Source organism: Zalophus californianus, chromosome 13 (assembly GCF_009762305.2).
Source record: "Zalophus californianus isolate mZalCal1 chromosome 13, mZalCal1.pri.v2, whole genome shotgun sequence".
Classification (NCBI taxonomy): domain Eukaryota; kingdom Metazoa; phylum Chordata; class Mammalia; order Carnivora; family Otariidae; genus Zalophus; species Zalophus californianus.
This window is the reverse complement of record NC_045607.1, coordinates 37699557-37724842: the sequence shown is the minus strand read 5'-3', so window position 1 is coordinate 37724842 and position 25286 is coordinate 37699557. Positions and strand designations below refer to the sequence as shown.

At 42.4% G+C, this 25286-nt stretch overlaps 1 protein-coding gene and 2 non-coding genes across 5 annotated transcripts in view; all 3 read right to left on the bottom strand.

The window, feature by feature from the left end:
* The window catches only part of UBAP2 (ubiquitin associated protein 2), a 122312-nt gene that overhangs the window by 5923 nt on the left and 91103 nt on the right, over positions 1-25286 (bottom strand). For all 3 annotated transcript variants that reach the window (XM_027616639.2, XM_027616638.2, XM_027616640.2), the window contains 10 exons: positions 24292-24359; positions 20855-21044; positions 16897-17110; positions 14129-14403; positions 13349-13518; positions 11868-12078; positions 8650-8689; positions 5403-5586; positions 4381-4450; positions 285-480 (listed from right to left, as the gene is read on the bottom strand). In XM_027616639.2, the coding sequence (XP_027472440.1) occupies positions 285-480; positions 4381-4450; positions 5403-5586; positions 8650-8689; positions 11868-12078; positions 13349-13518; positions 14129-14403; positions 16897-17110; positions 20855-21044; positions 24292-24359 (1618 nt within the window). The remainder of the gene's footprint in view (positions 1-284; positions 481-4380; positions 4451-5402; positions 5587-8649; positions 8690-11867; positions 12079-13348; positions 13519-14128; positions 14404-16896; positions 17111-20854; positions 21045-24291; positions 24360-25286) is intronic.
* LOC113935208 lies at positions 6452-6533 on the bottom strand. Its single transcript, XR_003523959.1, has one exon. It is a non-coding gene; the product is annotated as a small nucleolar RNA SNORD121A (small nucleolar RNA).
* On the bottom strand, positions 20652-20734 carry LOC113935206. Its single transcript, XR_003523957.1, has one exon. It is a non-coding gene; the product is annotated as a small nucleolar RNA SNORD121A (small nucleolar RNA).

Genomic DNA, 25286 nt, shown 5'->3' with positions numbered 1-25286 from the left:
CCTACAGGCACAAAGGCTACCAGGAATCCTGCCCAGGGGGAGCCCACCAGAAGACTGGTTTCACCCATCCCCACACATCATCACTGGAAGGACTGGGACTCTCTAAGAAGTCAGTGGAACAAAGTGGACCAGGGAGCAATGGCAGAGCTGGAGGGAAACCAAGATGTTCCTATGCCTGTAGCTACCCAGCATGCCCAGCAGCCACCTCTAGGCATCCTCCCTGGGAAGCCAAGCATCACCTTCTAAGGCAGGGGATAAGTAGGAAATGTCTGGGGAGCACACACCTGAGGTCACCAAGGGCGTGGCCCTGGTACTGCTGCTGGGGGCACTCACAGTGGTCCCCCCCAGGCAGAGGCTGTTCACTGTGTTCATGCTGCTCGGCAGGCTGAGCCCTGAGGACGTGGCACCCGAGGCAGAGGTTGCTGCCGTTGAAAAGGTGGCTGAGGACTGGAGGGAAGGGGAGCTCTCCACACTGGCATGCTGGCAAAACAAAAAAGCGAGGACACATGGATGTGGTGGCGAAACACAAGAGTGCAAAAGAACCTGGTCTGGCATCTGGGTCTGCACTCTGAAGACCGGTCTGAGGGGCTCTGTGCTCCGTGCTCACTGTGGGCCCCCACACTGCAGCTGGATGAGGCCATCAGGAAGCAGCTCCTGAGCTGAGTATCACGCAGTTAAAGCTGAGCTTTGCTGACCAACACCCTCTTAAAGGTCATTGTTCGAGCTCTGCTGTCTTACCTGAGATACAGACACCCACGTAAACCTTAGGTCAGATATGAACCCCGACCACTGGCATGTGAGGTGAGAACCCATCTCACAGAAAAGCAAGCAGTCTCAAGGGAGTCCATCACGGCACCACAGGCAGCCCAGCCCAAGTCAGAGCCTTCTGGGGACAGCTGCCTTCTACTAGGCTTCCTAACTAGTCTGATATGGAAGTCACAGGGGGCCAAGAGAGGCCTTTCCTCAGAACCTGGGGACACTGTGCAGGCCACTAAGACCTACCTAGAAGGGCATGGCCTGCAACTCTGCCTGTTCAACAGGATCCACCTAGGATGGAAGGGTGAAACCCAACAAAAGCTCTGAAGAGTTCCAGGAACCCTGGCCAACTGCTCAACTCCAGGCAGGAACAAGGTACCAGAAAGGGCTTCAAGGGCTGAGGGGTGGGTAGAAGAGACGCACCTGGTTGCACAAAACAAGGCCCAACAAAGGAAGAAAAGGCTCTGTAAGACTGAGACCAGCCTTCAAACCAGAGCATGTACAGAAAAAAGTACTCTGGAAACTCCTGGAGGAGAAGCCTCAGGAATAGGAAGCTCCAGGAGAAGGGGGACAACCATGCAATGGTCTTCCACTACACAGCTCTGTGTTAGGTCCCAGCCTCACAGGCTGCCCTACCCAGCTGAGCACTGACCTTAAGGTCCTGACACCCAGAATCAGTTCAACAAGGTGACGATAGCCAAAGTAGTGGTCTCCTGGGGCACCCCAGGACTTGCTGACGGAAGCTGGGTAAGGACAGCCCCAGGGGCAGGGAGAGGCGAGGCCATCCTGTCCCAGCACCGGCTCCACGTTCCTCTGCACAGAGCCAGGCTGACCACCCGCTACACAAACAGGAACAGCTCTGACCACTGTGCCTACGTGTCACTAGTCAGAGAACTTTTTAACTCTTTTAACCACAGGACAAAAAATTACTATTCCCTAGTCTGGGGAGAGGGGGAATCCACAAAAGAGCAGCTTACTAGAAAATCAGTGCCTGATTTGCTGAAAGGAACTCAAAGTCGCCCAGCAAGCTTTCCTACCGCCAAATGAACCTGACAGCGCTCCTGTCCCTGTCCCTCACCTGTCCAATCTGTGAGTGCCATGGGGGGCTGGCCTAACTGCCCTCCACTCCATTTAAACAGCTCATACAGTGGCTCCAACGGGGCGCTGGAGCTGGCTCCTCAGAAGGGGCCCAGAAAAGCGCAGCTGCACCAACCCTTCCACAACGACACAAAAGGCAGGAGAAAGCATGGAGATTTCCTTCATAAACTTCCAGGGGAAAGACCTAATTCCAACAGAGTGTGAGAAGACCGTTGTGTCTGACTATACAAAAGTCAAAAATCAAGTGACAAACCTGAGAAAAGTATCTGCACCTCCCATCACAAAGGGCTACTTTCTATTCTCCTGCATATGGATTGCCTAGAAAGAGACACCAAGGGCCTGACAAAAATGAACAATATGAAGAACTCGCTGAAAAGGAAATTCAATGGCATTCTAATATATTAAAAAAAATGTTCAATCTCATTCAATTAAACACTGTACTGACAGGTCATTTTTCAATTAACACAGGGGAAACATACAAATATTTGGTAACATGATTTGAGGAGGCAGCGGGGGAAGAGCACATCTCCTTCATTGCCAGCGGGAAGTAAACAGGTTAGAATCACTGTGCAGTGACTGCAATTCGGCAATTTGTATAAAACATCAAATGCCTGGGGATTCAACCTCCAGGACTGCTTCTGCAGACACAGCAAGGTAGAAAGTTATCGAATGTAACATCATTTATAGTGTTCAGACAGAAAACGGCCCCGCATCTCCAGCAGTGAGTGATTTAATAATGTGACGTAGTAGAGCTATGATAAAGAAGACAGAATCTATGTTTCAACACAGAAATATCTCAGAGAAACACTGTTACATTGGGGGGGGGGGTGGACGCTGAAGGACACTATCTAGGGAACACTCCCATACATGTTACAGGGGGAAAAAATCAAAGAAAAAGGGCAAGAGGCAGAGGAAAAGTGACAGTGTATGCATTTCCTACTTTATGGGTTCAAAAAACCTCCAGCAGATCAAGAAAATCGTAGGAAGAGGGGTAGAGCCAAGCAGACATGACACAGAAAAACACTTCAGTGTGTATGTCCTCATACTTCTCATTACTGAATCCTGTAACTGTACTAGCAAAGCAGCAATTCTGGCTCATGACAAAGTCTGGGACACCCTGGATGAGGCCACTCTAGCCATGGTGGTTTGGAGTTTCTTGCTAAGACACGGAGAACGGCAAACCCACACGAGCAAGAACACCAGCTCTAATGCACCAGGGCCGGGGGCCAGGAGGCCAGCTGTCCAGGGCTCGGGATGGCGACCACCCAGAGCTCCCACCAGCCAAACAGCAGGCACAGGCAGGGGGCCAGGCGCTCACTCCGAGGACAGAGGTGTCCACCCTGTACTCTGCTATAAAGACGGTGATCTATGTATTTTATGACAAAGAATTTTGTGCAAGATTTCACTAGGATAACTCGAGTTAGCCACATCTTGATGTAAGGAGAGTTGACCCTTCGCCATCACTCCGTTCTGTAGCAAATAACCTCTTCTTCAGAGGACACTAATTTCTCAAATTTCTAATTTCTCCTATTGATCTGTACCCCAAACTTCCTTCCCTGCTTGGGGATCCATCTCCTGCTATCTGTTCTCTGTACGTGTCTGCCCACCCTCAGGCTCAGGGTCCCCCAGCTTGAGTGAAGAACCCCACTACCACCCTGCCTCTTCGCCATCTCACCACCTTGCATTCCTCCACCCACCACAAGCTATACAGACCCACCCCTGAAACTGTGCCCCCAACTCCGCACCTTGAGAAGCCACACTTTGATAGCCATCACCCAGGGTTACTCTTTAGCACATTAGGATGCTTGCCAACTGGCACCCCGCTTGTACTTCCATGCTTGACTCTCCACACTCCAGGCTTCCCTCTTCATTATCAACCTTCACAAAGTCTGCCTCTGAGCTGGGGAGGATGGCCTGAGATGGCACGAAGGAGGAGTGGACAGAAAACCTCAGGCCACAACGAGGAACGTCCCCATGACCACCCACAAACTGGAATGCAGTTACACTGACAGGGCTAAGAGCCAGGGCTGGGAGTCTGAGAGAGAGAGAGACATGTGCATGTGGCAAAAGACAGCTAGTCCTCACACAAGCTCTCACTTTTCCCTCCCAACATTCTCTCTACAGTGGCCTTCCCAAAATAACAGAAGGTAATCTAGAACAATGCTCTTGATTGAACTTGACTTCTGGTGGAGCACAAGCTGAAATTAGCAATGAGCCTACTTCAAACACCTCAACATGACCAACCCCAAAGTGGGTTCAAAAGGCTCCTCTAACAAACAAGGAGCTCAGTGAATGCTTAGGAACAAATCCAGCCCCTAACCAGTTTAGGAAGCAAGATGTCCTCCATGGTGCCTAGGAAAATCAACAACTCAAACCACAGGCCTAGACTGAGGTAATATACCTGAGCAATTTGAGATTATCTTAAGACATTCAAAACCCACAAACCAAAGCTCCACCTGCACAGGACAAAGCTCTGCCGAACTCGCTGAGTAGGGTGGGGGATGATGGGACCGAGAAGACACTTACTGTGTGTGATGTGCTGGAGGAGAGCGTTGCGTGTGCAGAGGAGAGGCTGCTCTGATGGCTGGAGAGTGAACTAGAAGACAAAACAGAGCACCACGTGTCCACCCCACCAAGTCACCCCACAGGAGAGGCCCACGTATCCAGGTGGGCTAGGTCTAAGTTTGCCCCATCCCTCCAAGAGGAGCCCTGGCTTCACACCCATCATTCATCATCACCTGGGGGCCCAGACCAGGTGCTGGGATGTTTAGAAATGATCTAAAGGGTCATTCACCATGAGGATCTGGGATATCATGGCCTGGGAAACCTCCAGAGCCAGCTTCAGCCAACTAAAATCATTTGCTCTTTAGACTGTAAAAAGTAAGAACAGAATTGCACTAAGAACACTGGCCAGCCACAGAGACCCCATTCGATCTGTGTGCGAGGGAAGAAAGTTCCTACGTTCAAACCCCCACCGCCCCCATGCCAGAGCCTGACTTCCCATCAAATCAAGAATTCAAACCAAAGGCTTTTATTCCTGGCTAAGGGGGGGAAGAGGTATACTCTACATACTCTACTCCAAAGACATAGGATGAGGACCAAACAAAATCCATTATCCTACACCCTGTTCTAATAATTCAGTCTCTGAAGCCAGAACAAGAGCAAGTGAAAGACCTGCTCAAAAACCAAACATCGTTCTCATTTCACATCGCAGGGACCCAAGCCCAGAGCTGAGAGGAGGGGCCAGGCTCAGGGCACACTCCTCAGGGGTCCAAGAAGAGGGGCAGCAGCGACTCCCCGGCCCCCCCATTCCCAGAAGCCCCAGTGCTCTGTGGCAGCAGAGGCATTACAAGTAGGCACGGTTTACACATCTGGTGCTTCTGAGACCACGACCCAGCCAAAACCTACGCACTGACACATTATTGCTAAAGACCAGGCCACCATGCTGGGGGCAACAAGAGGGTTTTGTTCATTGCCACTGCTTTCTATAACGGTTTGGGACTTCACCCCAGTGTGCCTCTCATTTGGGGCCCTTATTTTCTCCATACCTGCTAAGCTGAGAGAGGGGACTGCTGGACAGGTCAGCAGGCTGGGACATGGAGGGCAAAGTGGCGGTGTGCTGAGACGCAGAGGGCAGAAGCGCAGTGCAGGAAGTGGTGCTGGGCAGGGGGCCCACAGACGGGAGGGCGGAGGGAGGATCTGTTGTCTTTGGAGCTGGAACGGATGAAGTAGCTGTAAGAAACAGATCAGTTTAGCTCCAGAACCAATCATAAGTATCTAAAATATGCTCAATGTCTTTTTTTTTTTTTTAAGATTTTTTATTTATTTGACAGAGAGAGACACAGCGAGAGAGGGAACACAAGCAGGGGGAGTGGGAGAGGGAGAAGCAGGCTTCCCTCTGAGCAGGGAGCCCAATGCGGGGCTCGATCCCAGGACCCTGGGATCATGATCTGAGCTGAAGGCAGACCCTTAACGACTGAGCCACCCAGGTGCCCCTATGCTCTATGTCTTGTAACACATCAGGATCGGTTTGAGAAACATATAAAGTTACATTCCCCGGGGAAAATACACAAGCAATTTCTGTCCAATACAACCAATAAAACTGACATGTGAAGGTAAGAACAACAGGACTTGGCCAAGAATAGGAATTGATAGCTTTTTAACCAACCCTAAACTATCCTAAAACGTGGACATACTTCCCCAAATTAAAGGAACCCAACCCTGAGCTGCACTAGAAAGGGCAAGAGGCTCTGAGACTGATACACAGGATTACAATGTGAGGCAAATTTGTCTCAAAAGGCACAAGGGATAGGACAAATCTGGTAGGCAAGACCGTCAAAGAGTTAGGTATTTGCTTCTATCAAGTCAGTATTAAATCAGGCTGACCTGGAAAAGCTCACAGCCAATTCGGGGCAAATGGGGTTTGAGAGCCCAGGGTACATACAGTGTGGAGTGTTACAGATACCTAAAAGCCACTGGCAACACCCACTTTCACATTCACAGTGAGCATTTCCTTACACAAACAAACAAAACCCTCAGGGCACACGAAGGAGCTTATTAGGCTTCCAGAAGAACATGAATATGATCAAACCTAGCCGTAGAAAAGACTCAGTTTTAGTTCTATCCACACGCGTAACTCGGATATGTGCTTGGATATAAAGCATCATTGTCTTTTCCAGTCAGGAAGAAAGAATAAACTCTACCTACCCACAGGACTCCCTGGGAACCGAATGGAAAACATACTAGTCTCTAAAAAGGACGATTTGAAAACAAACACAGATAGCAAGAGGGTCAACACACAACTTGGCCCATTCTTTGGGAGTCCTTATAGTCTAGAGGCTTGTTTTTTACTGACAGTCTATTCCAAACATGATACCTGTTGTTACAGACACCAGATGAAAACACCACAGATGCCCCTGACCCAAAACTCAGACTCATAACTTACCTCCCTAGGTCTTGGGTCACGCTGATAACAAGTTCACAAGAGACCTCTCAAAGAATGGGGGCGGGAGAGGAGAGGGAGGAGCGTGGGAAGTAAGACACAGATGGAGGATAAAAACCTATCTAAAATGCACACTGTTTTCCAGATATTTCATTTCTCACTATCTCATTTTAAATCTCCAAATACGGGTGCCTGGGTGGCTCAGTCGGTTTAATAATTTACTATTATTAAATAATAATAACCTAACTCATAATTTCAGGGTTGTGAGATCGAGCCCTACACTGGGCTCCAAGCTGGGTGTGCAGCCTGCTTTAGATTCTCTCTCCCTCTGCCGCTCTCTCTCTCTGCCCCTCCCCTACCTCTAAAAAAATTAATTACAATCTCCAAATAATCAGGGCGCCTGGCTGGCTCAGTTGGTAGAGCGTGTGACTCCTGATCTCGGGGTTGTGGGTTCAAGCTTTCAGGCTGGGTGTAGAGATAATTGAAAACAACAACAAAAAATCTCCAAATAATCTAGGACACCTCTATGTGTTCTCAATCTCATGCCTGTACTAAAGAAACTTGTCACCAAGGCTTGTGGAATGAGAATGTCCTCTGACATCAGAAGTTCTCATAGCTACCGTTATCTCCAAACAGCTCCAGCAGCCCAGCAATACCAACACCAATTCTGAGTAAATCACATGTGTCACTTTAATTCCAACTGAGGCCCCCTCTTGGACTGATGAAATTCCATGTCCACACTACCAAAAATCCTAAATAAAAGGAAAGTCTGAGGTGCCTGGGTGTCTCAGTCAGTTAAGTGTCTGCCTTTGGCTAAGGTCATGATCCCAGGGTCCTAGGATCGAGCCCCACCACGGGCTCCATGCTCGGCGGGAAGCCTGCTTCTCCCTCTGCCCTTGTGCTCTATCAAATCAATCAATCAATCAATCAATCAATCAATCTTAGGGGAAAAATAAAAAAACTCCTTCTGGCTTCTCTACCCAATATTGATACCCATTTGCCTTACTGAATAAAGAATGAAAATCATCAACAATCACAGATAACCAAGCCAAGAACAAAGGAAAGAAACAACTAACAGATTCACCTGCACCAACTCTAGATATCACTGAGCTTACGAGAATCGGGGGCAGGGAGACCCTCATTTTTTTCCCCCACATGTTTATAAGTGAAGAGCATTTGACCTCTCTTCTTTGCAACAGTCCACTAGATTCTGAAGACAATGAGCATGTCTTTCCTGAACTAGCACACCAAATTTTTCTTTTAAAAGTTCTTCCCAGGGGATGCCTGGGTGGCTCATTCAGTTAAGCGCTGCCTTCAGCTCAGGTTGTGATCTCAGGGTCCTGGCATCGAGTTCCACATCAGGCTCCCTGCTTAGCGGGGAGCCTGCTTCTCCCTCTCCCTCTGCGTGCTGCTCCCTCTGCTTGTGCTCTTTCTCTGGCAAATAAATAAAATCTTAAAAAAAAAAAAAAAGTCCTTCCCAGTATTGAAGAGCTCTATGACAATACTGGAACCTCTACCTCAAAGCAAAGCATCTTTTAAATCCATACCACAATCTATACCTGGGGTGCAGTCGACTAGAAGAGAGTGATATGAGGCTATTACCTCCTTCCTGCTGTAGTTATGACATTATTAACAGCTACAACCTACTCACACGGGAATCTCTAGCTGACCTTGTAAACCCTGCCAAAGAAAAGATGCCAATGTGATGGATCAGAAGTAACTATCAGAAAAAATGCAAAAGGACTATTTTTGCAGAATTAGTCACTGGCCCGTTGTTTTCCCCATATTAGCTACACTCTTTTTCTGTTTGATTTCCACCAGCTAAAACAAGAATGGTTAGTTTATATACTTACTGTCTATTGTCTGCTGACTTCGACCACCACTATGTCCATTCTATAAGGAAAGAAAAAGAAAGTAAGCAAACCCACAAAACCAAATGACAATTTATCTGAATTTCTATTGGAATTTAGCCAGAAACGTATGAAGTATAGGTCAGTCAAGAAACAATGGCCTGTTTTATTCTGTTTGGTTTTGGTTTTTGTTTTTTGTTTTTTGTTTTTTTAAGATTTTATTTGACAGAAGAGACACAGCAAGAGAGGGAACACAAGCAGGGGGAGTGGGAGAGGGAGAAGCAGGCTTCCCACATGGAACAGGGAGCCCGATGCAGGGCTCGATCCCAGGACCCAATGTCAAACTACTAAAGAATGGGGCACCTGGGTGACAGTTAAGCGTCTGCCTTCAGTTCAGGTCATGACCCCAGGGTCCTGGGATCAAGCCCTGCATCAGGCTCCCTGCTCAGCGAGGAGCCTGCTCCTCCCTCTCCTCCCCGCTCATGCGCTCTCTCACTATCTCTGTGTCTCTCTCTCAAATAATAAAAAATCTTTAAAAAAAAAAAAACTACTAAGGAAAAAGACAAACCTTATAGATGTTGCCTCTGTATTAGCCCAAATCCAGCACAGTTTTTTTTTTAAGATTTTTTTTTTTATTTATTTGATAGAGAGCACGAGAGAGGGAACACAAGCAGGGGAAGTGGGAGAGGGAGAAGCAGGCTTCCCACCGAGCAGGGAGCCCGATGTGGGGCTCGATCCCAGGACTCTGGGATCATGACCTGAGCGGAAGGCAGACGCTTAATGACTAAGCCACCCAGGCGCCCCTCCAGTACAATTTCTGTTCAAGAAATGTTATTTACAACACGTTTTTTTCTTTAAAACAATTTGAAGTTACTTACAAGAAATGTAGACTATAAAAGATTAGAACTTTGAGAGGGAGAAAACCAAAAATGAGTTAAAATAAAAGACTGGGGACGCCTGGGTGGCTTAGTTAAAAAAAAAAAAAAAAAAAGACTGAGGTCAGGTAAAGGGAAACACAATATACCTTACCAATATATACAGATAAGTAGAGAACAATCAAAACTCCACTCTCTGCCCCCCTCTAAACTAGAGTTCACTATACACTAAATACATAGACATAACACTGAGCATGTACATCCAAACAGCACAAATGGCAACATCCAAAGAAGTGTTTTCAAAACCACACCAAACAGAAAGAATAAAAAGGGGTAACAGAAAAAGAGCAGCCATCAGACCTTAGGTATATTTTATCCCACCTTGAAAATCACTTTTTTATTTTTATTTTTTTAGATTTTATTTATTTATTTGAGAGAGAGAGACAGAGATAGTGAGAGAGAGCACAAGTGGGGAGGACAGGGAGCAGCAGGCTCCCCACAGACCAAGGAGCCCGATGCAGGACTCGATCCCAGGACCTCGGGATCATGACCTGAGCCAAAGGCAACTCAACCGATTAAGCCACCCAGGCACCCTTGAAAATCACTTTTAAAACACAATGGACAAACTGATACAACATGGGAACTACATTATTTGGGGTGGGGATAATTCTAGGCAGAATGGTGGGAGCAAAATTAAAGAAATACCAAATGGTCAGGAGAGATCAGAAATTATAGGGTCTCAGTTCAACTTAGCCAAGCAAGGAATGAGGTGAGTAATGACATGAGCAAGCAGCATACCAGGTGAAATTAGGGCTGGAGTTGAGAAGCTGAGCAGATGACATACACTTAAGCTCGAACAGCACATTGTGTGATTTATGTTTTAGAAACTATAGCCCAGTACTTTACAAGGAAACATTCTGCAATAAAGGGAATAATCTATACGGACATGTGTGTGTCCCTATACTGTAGCCACTATAGATAGTGAGCATTTATTTTATTTTTTTAAAGATTTTATTTATTTGACAGAGAGACAGAGAGAGAGAGAGAGCACAAGCAAGGGGAACGGCGGGCAGAGGGAGAAGCAGGCTCCCCGCAGAGCAGGGAGCCCAATGCAGGACTCAATCTCAGGACCCTGACTGAGCCACCCAGTTGCCCCGATACCGATCATTTAAAATGTGGTTAGTACATCTGAGGAACTAAAACTGTAATTGTTTATTTAATTTAAATGAACTACTACAGAATTTTACCATATACAGTGACTAGAATTTAAATAAAAAATTGAAATAAATTTTTTAAAAAAGTAGCTCTCACTAGTAATGCTTGAACATCTCTGCCTTTCAGGGAACTAAAATATTACAAATAAGACTATAGGTCCGCTGTGTCTCGCCCCCCACGCCCACCCCACAACCCCATGCAAAAAGCACTATGGACAATTTGGTATGTATCCTTATACTAAGCTTCTTGGTCCACTCATACACTCCTGTGTATGGGTGCTTAAAATGCAGATTTCACACCACAGCCCACTATTAGTAAACTCAACAAACTATAAGAAAGGCTAGCCAATTTCTTTTTTTTTAAGATTTTATTTATTTGGCAGAGAGAGACACAGAGCAAGAGGGAACACAAGCAGGGGGAGTGGGAGAGGGAGAAGCAGGCTTCCCGGTGAGCAGAGAGCCCGATGCGGGGCTCGATCCCAGGACTCTGGGATCATGACCTGTGCCGAAGGCAGCCGCTTAACGACTGAGCCACCCAGGTGCCCCAAAAGGTTAGCCAATTTCTAGGGGGTGCCTGGCTGGCTCAGCTGGTGGAGCATGTGACTCTCGATCTCAGGTTGGTAAATTCTATCTCCATGTTAGGTGGAGAGAGTACTTAAAAATAAAATCTTGGCGGACACTGGGGAGGTTATGTGCTATGTAAATGCTGTGAATTGTGTAAGACTGATGAATCACAGACCTGTACCCCTGAAACAAATAATACATTATATGTTAACAATAAATAAATAAAATAAATAAAAATAAAATCTTGGGGCACTTATGTGGCTCAGTTGGTTAAGTGGCTGCCTGTTCGGGTCATGATCCCAGTGTCCTGGGATCAAGCCCCACATCAGGCTCCCTGCTCAGCACCGGGGTCACTTCTGCCTCTCCCTCTGCCTGCCGCTCTGCTTACTTGTGCTCTCTGTCAAATATAAAAATAAAATCTTAAAGAAAAAAATAAATAAAATAAAATCTTAAAAAGGTTAGCCAATTTCTAAAAGAAAATCTCATCTAAAACCCTCAATTTCCCAAACTAAACACTGACCCTCCAAACAGGATTTCCTACAAGAAGAAACCTGAAAAGACCAATTACCGTGATGGTTCCCGGAGCGGACTCTGATGGACTCACAGAGCTTTGGTATGCAATTCTGTTATGCACAGAACTCTGGTCATAGGAGGAAGACGTTACTGGACTAGTGGAGCTCAGTGATGAGCTGGTCAGACTGGAGGAGGTAATAACTGAAGTTGTATAGGTGGAGTTCTGTACTGCACTGGTCACTGGTAGAGAGGTACTCAAAGAATCACTAGAAAGAATAAAAAGATTTAGACTTAACTTTGTGTCACTTTACATGGGTTCATCAAGAACTATTTCATCACTTTACTGCCATACTATAAATTAAATAAACATGTCTGTACCTACTACACATTTGTACTACTGCGTTCTTTAACGGTATTAAAAGGATGCATATTCAAAACACCCCTCCACTCCCAATCAGACCCACCTAATTTAAATGACAGGCAGAAGACATCTTTAAGAATCCTTAAGACTCTGTAAGGAATCCAGAAGTCTGAAACCACTTTTTTTTTTTTTAAAGATTTATTTATTTATCTGACAGAGAGAGAGAGAGAGAGCACAAGCAGGGGGAGTGGGAGAGGGAGAAGCAGGCTCCCCGCTGGGCAGACAGCCTGATGCGGCACTTGATCCCAAGACCCTGGGATCATGACCTGAGCTGAAGGCAGACGCTTAACTGACTGAGCCACCCAGGTGCCACTGAAACCATTTTTAGAAAGAGCAAATATCAGCTTTTAGTTCTGGGCAGTAAAAAAATTAATAAAATCTAAAATCTGGGATTCTCTACTTATGAAACATTCCACTGAAGGAAAATACGTGTTGGCAAAGATGTACAAGAACTGCATCCCTCAGAGATTACTGGTAGGCTAATCATATATAGCTTACCATATACAGTGACTAGTGGCTACAGCCACTATGAAAAAAGTGTCCTGGTTCCTCAAATGTTAATATAAGGGTTATCACAGGACCAGCAATTACTAGGTCTATATCCAGAAGAACTGAAAGGACAGAAAATTTGTAAATGAAATGTTCATAGCACCATGATTCTTAATACCCAAAAAGTGGAAACAAGCCAAATGTCCATCAACTAATGAACAGATAAAAAAAATGTGATATATCTACACAATGAAATACTATTCGGAAATAAAATGCATACAAGCTACAAATGGATGAACCTTGAAAACACTATGCCACATAAAAGAAGTCAGACACAAAAGACCACATACTGCATGATTCTTGCTTTATGAAATATTGGAATAGGCAAATCCAGAGACAGAGGATTAGCTGCCAGAGGATGAGGGGTGGCGGAAATTGCGAGTGACTGCTAACAAGCACAGGGTTTCTTTTTACTGTGATGGAAGAAAAGTTCAGTCATGGGTGCACAAACTTACCACCACAGGGTGTATTGTCTCCACCAGGTGATTTCTTAGGCTCTATTTTGTTTTACTTTGCCAACAAAGGGCTTAGTTCAGTCAAAGCCAGAGAAATAAGAAGTTGTTTACCTTAAAGACTTCGAATACAAGCTGATGGGAATCTGTTTACTATTTTCACTGCTTGCAGCTGATCCAAATTCAGAGAGAGAAGGTTCTGATCCAAATTCCAAGGCGCCAAACTGAACATTTAATCCTGTGACATCTGCTGAACCAGGCATTTCCACTGCAGAAGCTGGGATCTGAAAAACAGAGCCATCACGTCAGGAACAGAGATCACAGATTCCACGTCCCAGAGGCCTCTAACAGAGCCAAATGAGTACTGGCTTCCCAAAGCGCTACTGGCACCCTGGAGGAACAAGGTGCAAGACATCCGAAACAAGGAAAAAGGCATAGGATATTTCAAAAAAGGAAGAGAAAAGAAAAATGAGAAGTTAACAGCAGAATGGTCAGTGCCACCAACTGCTTCTTAGAGCAGAGGCCAAAGAAATGGGGGCAGGCTGGGTGGTGGTGGGTGAGATAAGGGAGGAGAGCAGGCCATCTCTGAAAGCATTATCTAGTCAAGGAACCACTTATTCTCTATCTACGAGACGTAGGTAAATATACAAGACCAGCAAATTCTCTGACCCAGATCCTGTAATTTCAATGAACAGTCTCTGTCTCCAACACAAAACCATTCCCTCTCATCCTGGCCCAGCCACTCAGAAATGGCCAACTCCTCATTAAGCAGTAAGCTATGTGCTTGAAAAAAAATACCATGTCACCGTTTCTGAGCCTTACTAACCCAACCCTTGAGCTAAATGTTGAAATACATCCACCATTGGGCCTGTGACTTCTGGATGGAGAACACACCTTAGAAGCTGGAGGTATCCGCCGCTTCGGTAGTTTGATGTGTTTAGACTGTGGTTGGTGGGTAGTCACAGCAATGTTTTCTACAGTCATGCTGGGAAGCTGCAAAAGTTTGTTCACAGTGGAGGTACTGTCTCTGGGTGTTGACTCTCGCAGTTTTACCTGGGAAGGAAAGGACTCCAACCCAGGAGGAGGAACAGCAACGGCCTGAGTGTGGTGCTGCTGTCGCTGGCTCAATTGACTAAGAACCGGGGATGGTTCAGGCTGAGATTTGAAGTCTATGAAATATGTAAAGGGGGAGGGAGGGAAAGTAAGCAACAATCAATTATTTAGGAACGTGGGCTTAGAGCTCCATCTTCCAATATGACTGAGAGTGAAAGGTTGTAGTTACCACTTGTTTCTCCCAACAATCTTCTACGTGAGTCCCCTAAGTCGGGGGTGTGTGTGATCTATTATAACTGGTATATGATAAATGGAAAAGGATGCCTGAATGGGTTTATAAGTAATTTCTTTTGCAGAGAGGAGACATAGTTTACATTAAGACATATGGAGTGGGTAAAAGAGCATGGAGTTGCTACACATTTGGCCTTTAGCTAAGAGAGAATTATATTTTTGTTGCTTTATGGATTTCTTAACAAAACTGTTAAAAATTATTGTTTTTCAGTAACTAATGTGATATTACAAAATCCAAAAGGTAGAAAAACGTATATGAGGACTATAAATCACCCTTGCAACCCTATCTCCAGATTCACTCCACAGAGGCAGACATTGTACCCAGTTTCTTGAATATCTTCAGAGATACTGTCTCAAAACACACATACACAGACACACACACATTCTATATATATAGCTTCCTCACAAACCATTTGGTTTTCAAAAATTGTTCCATATTGACATGTGAAGAGCTACTTCATTTTTATGGCCACATAGTAATCCAGGGTACAGAGGCATTGATTTTTAAAACCAGTACTGTATTAACAGGCTTTTAGTTTTTCCAATATCTTGCTAAGAAAAACAATGCTGCAATGAATGTATCTTTATGTAAGACATTTTGCTCAAGTGCAAATATACATGTGGGATCAACAACTAGAATAGAGTTACTGGTTCAAAGAACAACTCTATTTTAAATTTTGACAAACACTTCAAAATTCTTTCAGTAGATAGAACACACTCTTTTTAATATGCTGTGATACCAATAACTTTTATCCTTCCTAATCTGAATGATAGAAAATGGCATAAAAGGTGCAATTTAAAATGATATAAATTCAATGAGGCATCATTTCATATACTCTAGTATTCTTTGCCTAGGAACTCTGATAATACCTCTTTGACCATTTTTTTTCCTTGGTTTAGTCTCCTTTGTTTTTAGTTACTCTTTTTTATAAAGGAAGCTAGCCCTTTATCTACATGATTTTCAAATCATAAAGAAGTGGGAAATTTTTTCTGGCAAAGAGCCAGGTAGTATATATTTTAGGCTTTGAAGGCCACCTGTTAGCAACTACTCAACGCTCCCTTTGTAGACTGAAACCAGGTATAAGACAATACATAATGAATGGTCACGGCTATGTTCCAATAAAACGGTATTTACAAAAACAGGTGACAAATCCAGTCGAAGATTTGCCAACCCATGACTTGGTATATTTCCATCTTAGATGAGTCTATTTTTGGACTTTATATTAGAGGCATACATAAAAAAGATAGGATTTATAAAGAATATAGAAAGAACATGTACAAATCTAAAAATTCTAATTGCCCACTGCAGTGGGTCTGCAGAAAAAGGGTAACATAGGACTACAATTAGTATCAGAAATGCCACCTTGCTAAATTGGCTCTTGGCCGGTGTCTGCGAACACAGAATTTTAATATATTCTAGGCAAAGGTTGCCAAGCACTCTTCTTATCAGATAAAAATGACTCTCTACACCTTTAATGTTTGTACAATGTGGTTTACGGTGAACACTTGCTTTCCTACTGGGAATCTGGAATATTGTTATGTACAAGGCAGAGGGTACTTATGTATAACCAGCTCCCCAATAAAAAACTTTCAGTATTAAGGCTCTAATGAATTTCCTTGGTAGACATGACTCCAAATTTGGGAGTAGTCTCAGATACTTCCTTAACAACAAACTATTTCTTTCAGGATAGAAACGTGATTCCATGTCTTTTAATTAGCCCTAAACATAAACATGCCTAGGAAACCAACCCCATGGTTAATAACCCTCTGCTGTTCCTTAATACAGTGTGGTGTGTGTATGTTGGTGGAAAATGGGTGTTTTAATGTCACAAAATCTTTGGGAGTATAGTTTAGAAAACATCCAACTTAAATATGGTGCCTTTATATTATAAACCACTGACAATAAGGCTGGCACAAATCATGATAGATACATACAAACATTAAAATGAGAAAGCAACCCAGAGGGTGTGATTTAAAATTCCACATCCCAACTCTGTCCCCACAATATTATAATAGAGCTTAGAAAATTCTGTCCAGGCATTTACTCAAAGTGTTATTTCCTTATATTTGTAGGGCTTTACCATGCTTTGGAACATCTCTTCAAGATATGTACTACTACCACTACTGATAACAACAAATAAATGCAGGTATTTATACGATACAAAGCTATCTGATTTAATTCACAAACACCACAGAAATTCTATTAAAAAGAAACCTCTCTGGACAAATTCCACATTACTGTTCACAAGTCAACACACTCTGGTAATGTTTAGCATGTCCTCACTAGGGGCTAACCACCACAGAAAATGTATACTTACCAAAATGACTAAGGACTGAGGACTGGGAAGTTGAGGGCTTGAGGTCCCAAGAAGAAATGGTTGTGGGGGGACTCGTACTATTCTGCTGTGAACTTGGGGTAGTGGTAAACTGGCCCAAACTTGGAGCTTTCAATTGGTCCAAAATCTGGGAGCTGGTGATGTTTGCCATTTTGGAAGGTGCAAGCTCTCCAAATCCTGAACCAAGGACAGATGACTTTAAAAGGAAAAAAAAAGCAAAAAACACTCAGCAATACAAATCTCTACTCCAGAATTTAAACACATCAAGTATTTTCATAAGAACTTCAAAAACTATAACCTAGAACATCTGAATCAATAAGACTCACCTGAGAAGATCCTACATGAAAATATTACTATACAACAAATTCTGATTAAATCCAGCAATCCTTCTGGATTCTGATATAAGAAGTTAAAGGGAAGGAGAATATTCTCCCTGGATATTAAGACATTGCTTTCTTTTTGGGGCTCAGTTGGTTAAGCCACTGCCTTCCGCTCAGGTCATGATCCCAGGGTCCTGCGGTTGAGCCCCGTGTCGTCATTGGGCTCCTTGCTTAGCAGGGAGTCCCCTTCTCCCTCTGCTCATCCACCCCCAAATCGTGCTCACTCTCTCACAAATAAAGCCTTTTTTCTTTTAAGATTTTATTTATTTATTTGACAGAGAGAGAGTGAGCACAAGTAGGGGGAGCAGTGGGCAGAGGGAGAGGGAGAAGCAGGCTCCCTGATGAGCAGGGAGCCCGACGCAGGGCTCAATCCCAGGACCCCAGGATCATGACCTGAACTGAAGGCAGCCGCTTAACTGACTGAGCCTGCCAGGCGCCCCATCAACTAAATAAAATCTTAAAAAACAAAAAGACACTGCTTTCTTTTTAAAAGTGATGTCACAGATTCACAAACAAAATACTACTGTTTTTTATAAAAATACCATGAATTCAATGACAAACACAAGCTTGAGAAACAAAAATACAGTATTTTCTTAATGTATGCAACAACAGCAATCATGTTTATAAGTTTGATCGGTGAATGGCTCAGCAATGTCATCCTACAAAATTAACTGCAGGTTCGAGCACTTACTTAAAAAGTTAATATTCTAAAATCAGATAATGATTTACACATGAGGTATCTTGTGTATTGAGCCGATACCCTGGGCACCACTGCATTTATTTCAAGTTGTTTTGATGACTAAGAATACCAAATACGCTCCTTAAGTATACAAAAGAAAATGTTACACCTCCTCCACCTATCCTGTCAGGTCAGATACCAAGAGCCAATGAGAATGATACATGTAAAAAAATGAAACTGGACCACTTTCTAACACCATACACAAAAATAAACTCAAAATGGATTAAAGACCTAAACGTGAAACCTGAAACCACAAAAGTCCTAGAGAGAGCATAGGCTGTGTAATTTCTTTCACATCAGCTAGAGCAGTATTTTTCTAGATATGTCACCTAAGGAAAGGGAAACAAAAAGCAAAAATAAAGTATTGGGACTACATCAAAATTAAAAACAAAAAAATAAAAACAGGACCCAAGGAGAATGAAAGCCTTGGCTAGTGAACACAGTGATAGATCAACTGCATTTTTACCTACCAAGATCCTTCAGTTTCTGAAAAGATATTTATCAAAAAATAACTTTTTAAGGGCACCTGGGTGGCTCAGTCAGTTAAGCATCTGCTTTCGGCTCAGGTCATGATCGCGGAGTCCCAGGATCGAGTCCTGAATCAGGCTCCCCGCTCAGTGGGGAAAATACTTCTCCTTCTGCCCCACCCCATTCTCATGCTTTCTGTCTCACTCTCTCAAATAAATAAAATCTAAAAAACAAAACTTTTTGAAACCATTTAAAAGGTCAAAAACAGAAATGACTTGCATTCTCTTAAGAGATCAGATACAGAAAGTTGAAATAATTATTTCTGTTAACAATATCCAAAGGCATGTTGTTTTAAGGAAATTCAAATTCTCCAATCTGAGCAAAACATTAGGTTGTAAGTAGTTATGGCACATCAATCACAGAATCTGCTAACATTATTTATCACTACTCCAGAACCCTTCCTCATACTGTCCAAACACCTGCTCTTATGCTGCTACAAATGCACCAAAATCCAGGTCAAGCCCCCTTGTTCAGTAAAGGCTTCCACAACGATACTTCTATTCTTCTGATCTCTATCCTGCATCAGCTAGTATCATCAAATGCATTTTCTGCATGCTTCGCAACACAATGAAATCACTGAATCAAGGACTAGCGCTTTGCTTCACGTTGATTTACCACAGGACTTCTCAATTTCACCTACATTTCAATCAATGGGGGCTTTAAAATTTGTGTATTGATACACCAATATGCATGGACTCACATATACACAAACATACACAAGTGCCCAACTTGCAATTCCAAGATTCTGACTTATTTGGTCTATGTGGACTCTGGCATTATTTTATTATTATTACTGTTGTTAATTTACTCAAGTTCCCCACTGATTATAAAAGTACAGTAGGTTGAGCACCACTGTTGTAATACGCTAAACAGTATCTGTTCCAGTTTCTCAAGGTGTTGTTCATTATCAAAGGCAACACATCCGAAGGCACTGTTGGAAAAAAACAAAACAAAACAAAACAAAAACCCTCCTCGTGTCCTACCTATGTTCTGAGCACCCTGGCTAAGATTCCAGATAGAAAGGCAGAAGAGGAAAGGACAGGAACGGTTCAATCAAAATGTGAGGGTACTGGGGTGTCTGGCTGGCTCAGTGGGTGGAACGTGCAGCACTTGAGCTCAGGGTTATAAGTTTGAGCCCCACACTGGGTGTAGAGATTACTTAAAAAAAATTAAAAAACAAAATAAAAAACAAAGCTTGAGAGTATTATTAGACCTTACTACCCTCTCAAAACAGAGACACCGTGGGCTGTCCTACTTCAAGCACTGACACCCTCCCATACATAATCATTAATGACACTAAAAATGCCAAGTTACCAAGCCAGTTATGACATGATGTGTCTGTGCAGAGTATAAGCCAGCAATGAAAAGTTTACATATTTCATTCTCCATTTTATTAGGGTTCAGCAAATGATTTTTGAGTCGACTAGGGGGAAAAGTATCATATTCATAAAAATTCTGTTTCTCAACCATAGATTTCAGGTAAAACACAGCAAATGAACCAATAATTACCACTAGTGAAAGCTGTGGATCTGTATATGGAGGTATTCCAACCCCTCCCCCCACCCCCACTGCCAACTGAGAACTGCCTACAGTTGGGCCTTCAGTTCACCATTCCGCAGCTACATTGCTTGACATTCTATGCTCTAAGATTTTATTCCCATCAGCCTATCTTCATACCCTTCTCTACCAGTTCCTGGAGTCCTTTCTGTTAGGAGCTAAATTCTCATGGGAAGTTAAAGCCAGATATGCAAGCAGCAGGTGCCCCTGTTTTAATGAAAACACATCCATATTATAAGGGCCTCCACTAAAGTGGCATGTTAAGAAAAAGTACACTAATTTTACAAATAACAAAACAAGAATTGCCAAAAATATAAGCACCTAGGCAGACTTGGAAAGAACTGTTTTAGCATGATTTTAGCAAGCTTTTTCTGACAAACATTTGCATTTAACTAAATTGGAAAACAAATGAAAATTTTAATGTCATAAGTACAGACTTTCAAAATCCAAGATAAAAATTATTAATAAGAAGGATGCCTCAGTGATTACGACTTAAGATTTCAACGAATCATAAAGAAGTATTTTTTATCTTTGTCCAGAAAACTCAGAGTAGCTGAATTCCACATGGCATCATCAGATATGTGCTTGGAAATTATCACATCATTGTTTTCTGGACTGAAATCTACTGTAGATATGTTTATATTTAGAAAATAATTATAAGGCATGTATCATTCTAGAATACATTTGTTTACGGGTACATTCCTTCAAATCCCATACTAAAATAAAAGCGAGTTACCAGACTCTGAGGAGAATAGGAGTTGACAGCAGTGGAGCTGCCAGTCCCTGGTGCCATCTGATTGTTGTGCTGAGAATTTGTGAAGACAAGGGCTTGACCAAAGCCCTGCTGTTGGGAAGTCTCAAAGGAGTTGACTTCTGAGGCTTGACTGGGAGGAACAGGCTTCTGGAGCAAGGCTACCAGATCAATGCTAAGCAGACAAAAAGCAAATGAGGAATGAGTCAAAAGCAAATCTTATCAATAATGAATTTGAGAAGTGAATCAATACAGAACCAATTCATGTTAAAAAATAATCTAGGGCGCCTGGGTGGCTCAGTTGGTTGGGCGACTGCCTTCGGCTCGGGTCATGATCCCGGAGTCCCGGGGTCGAGTCCCGCATCGGGCTCCCTGCTCGTCAGGGAGCCTGCTTCTCCCTCTGACCCCCCCACCATGTACTCTCTCTCTTTCTCACTCTCTCAAATAAATAAATCTTTAAAAAATAATAATAATAATCTAAATGAGGAAAATCTTTGGAAACTGGAGTTTAAAGGAGCCAAGAGGACAGCATTAACTAAAAAAAAACAAAACAAAAAACAAAAAAAAACATACAAAGCCACAGAGACTAAAGCAGGGCTTGGCAGAGAAATGAAAAGGTGCACCAAGACAGTTCCACAGAAATAGCACAATAACAACTGATTTGAAAACCTGGAGCAAATAAGTAAATAAACAATTTTCTACAGTTTGGCTTATTTTCTGTAAAATATTTTTCCCCATTCATTACTCAGAACCAATGTTTCTTAAACTTGCCTCAAGGAAAGTGAATTCCTATTGTGGGAGAATGAGAACCACAGTCATGGTAGACGATTCAAGCAGTTTCCCATTTGTCATAAATATCCCTGTGAGTTCTATATTCTAAGCTATAAGTTTATATAAATCTCCAATAATTTTCTCTCTTAAATATTCAAGAAGGTGCGCCTGGGTGGCTCAGTTGGTTAAGGGTCTGCCTTCAGCTCAGGTAGAATCGAGTCCACGTCAAGCTTGCTTCTCCCTCTCCCTGCCACTCCCCCTACTTGTGCACACTCGCTCGCTCGTTCTCTCTGTCAAATGAATAAAAAACAAAAATCTTAAAAAAAAATACTGAGAAAAAATGCACAAAATATAAAAAATGCACAAATACTCTGTTAATTAAAACTCTTGTAATGTCCCCAGAAGAAGAGATATTCCAACCTGAGAATCATGGCCTGAAAACCTAAAAGCATGAGGAAGAACTACTCTTCTAGATCTATACTACCTGACATGTGAGTGAGCTACTAACTCTTCTCCACAGAACCTGCAAGGTGCTCAAGATTAACTAACATGGTAATTTGCTCCATTAAACCCTCTCAAAGGCCAGTTTCCAGTCAGTTTTCCAGTCTGAAATGTTCACCATGCAGGTGAGGCAGATTCTGGAAGGTCAAATAATTCATGGCACACTATTAACTGATAAAAAGTGAAGTTCCTGGGCCTGACTTCCTCTCCTTATGTACTACCCACTCTTACTTTCCCATAACCAGGTTAAAGTCCCAGACTAGTATTTTGGATCCCGAGGTAATTGTTCTAACTTATGATATCCTAACTCCAGGAGTATAAATCCAGAGTAGTTATATTACATATAACCTATCTCAAAAGCTACTATTATCAGAAAAAACACAGGACGTTCTATTCTAAAAGACAGGATATTCACCTAAAAACACTACAGCACTGTCTTCTGAAAAATAACCATTAAAGTCTATTTCTTTTTTTCTTTTTTGGAAAAATGCCCTCCCATGCCCAATTGTGACCTCTGATCCCATCCTTTCCCTCCTGTTTCAGTGAGTAGGGGAGGGGACATATTTTTTTTTTTTAAATGAAAATGATCCTATGAAATTGAGTAATGAATACAATAAGGAAGTTATATCCACTTAATTATAAAACCTTTGTTCATTTTTATTTCCCTATAATGAAGTCTTATAACCATCTCATTTAGCAGGAAATTAAGCATGTCAGGTTCAAAATTTCCTTCAATTCTCAGGGGTCATACATAGAAAGGCTTTCATCCTCCTAGATCATTGCATTTTGAAACCATAATCAAAGGTTTTTTGAGTTATTATAGAAACCAGGATGTAAATAAACGCTTTTCAAGAATTCAGTACTGGGGGCGCCTGGGTGGCTCAATTGTTAAGCGTCTGCCTTTGGCTCAGGTCATGATCTCAGGGTCCTGGGATGGAGCCCCGCATTGGGCTCCCTGCTCCATGGGAAGCCTGCTTCTCCCTCTTCCACTCCCCTCGTTTGTATTCCCTCTCTTGCTGTGTCTCTCTCTGTTAAATAAATAAAATCTTAAAAAAAAAAAAGAATTCAGTTCTGTACATACCAATAATGTTTCTATTTTTCTGAAAATTCCTTCCTTTTCTGTAATCTAAGAGACTAGATGAAAACCAGTAGAGCCCACAGTCGTTAAGCATCTGCCTTTGGCTCAGGTCATGATCCCAGGGTCCTGGCATCGAGCCCCGGATCGGGCTCCCTGCTCCGGGGGGGAAGCCTGCTTCTCCCTCTCCCACTCCCCCTGCTTGTGTTCCCTCTCTCGCTGTCTCTCTCTCTCTCTCTCTCTGTCAAATAAATAAAAATCTTAAAACAACAACAAAAAACTAGTACAGCCCATATAAAATAAGAAGTTTGTATTAGCCTTAGAAGATCTAAATAAATGGTACTATTTATTTATTAATAAATAAGGAAACCAAAGGATATTTGGTATTAAATTTATCTGTCAAAAAACAATATATTCATAAAAGTAAAGAAAAACCACTAAGTTTAAAATTATTAAATAAGCTTAATATTACTAAGCCAGCCTGGCTGGCTCAGTCAGTGGAGCCTGCAACTCTTGATCTTGGGGTTGTGAGTTTGAGCCCCACATTGGGTATTACTTTAAAAAAAAAAGTCTTTAGGGGCATCTGGGTGGCTCAGTCGGTTAAGCAGCTGCCTTCGGCTCAGGTCATGATCCCAGAGTCCTGGGATCGAGCCCCACATCGGGCTCCCTGCTTGGCGGAGAGCCTGCTTCTCCCTCTCCCTCTCCCTGCTGCTCTCCCTACTTGTGTTCTCTATCTCTGTTAAATAAATAAATAAAAATCTTTTAAAAAAAGTCTTTAAAAATAAGTTAAATAAAATAGGTTTAACATAATATCTATCACAAATGATAACATATCAGAAACATAATCGCTATTTTAATTCATCAGAGAACATAATAAATTAGAAAATGATGGAGGCTCCGTCAGCTCACAAAGAAGGTTAGGGATAAAAAAAATCTTAGAAGGGAAAAAGGTAAAAACAGAAAGAGATTCAAGCAAAAGAAAAAAATAGAGACCTAAGACCCAAAACAAATTTCCTGAGCAAGAAATTTACATTATGCTTTGAACAACAAACAAAAGGTTAAAGAAATTGTTTACCTTTGCCCAGGTGTGACATGATTCTCTGCTGGAACAGCTGAAGCAGTGAAGACCTTTGTTTCAGAAAGCTGTTTGGAAAGGAATAAAAAAAATACTTTGCTTTTATTTTATAGAACATAACACCAAAAATGTATCAAATTCCTGACAATTTTAGTCACCAGTACTCTTATTATACTTCACCCAAAAGTAGTCTAAAAGAAAGGAACTACATTAAGTGATCATGACAAGTAAGATTCTTCAAGTGAAGGCAATTTTAGGTTGGGAAACCCATAAAAAGGATTTCACATCAGGAAAAGAATGAAGTTAAGTCAGACGAGGGTTCAAGTCCTAGTCACACTACTCTATTAGACATTACACAAAATGAGAATACCACTAAAACCACCACAAATGCCAAACATTTGAAAAAGGGCAAAAAAAATTGACACTTTCTTTCCCCCAAAACAGATAGTTTCAATATTTTATTAGTAATCTGTGTTTCTTTTTTATTAAGTCATAGGTTTCCCTGTCTTTGTATAAAAACAACTTTGTTGAGGTTATATCACATTCAATAATCTGAATATGCTCAAACCGAATACCTGAAGTTTTGTCATATGAATATGCCCATGAAATCATCACAAAATCAAGACAATGAACATACTACCCCAAAAGTTTGCTCCAGTCCCTATGTAATCAATCCCACCTACCACTTACCTTAGTCCCCACAAAACCACCAATGTGTTTTCTGTCACTATAGATAAGTGTTGTAATTTCTAGAATTTTAAGTGGAATTTTAAAATATGCAAATTTTTTTGCTCTGGCTTTGTTCAGTGAATACAATTTTTTTAGATTTATACATATGCTCTAAATGCCCTTTTAAAGTTTTAAGGTGCCCAGGATAAAATTTTTTGAAACCTCAACTCACATTATTGAAAGGTAGGCTCTTTTCACATTTTCAAAGCAAAGTATGGGCTATTAAAGGCTGAAGAATGTTGACCTAATGAGATAATGTCAGAAAT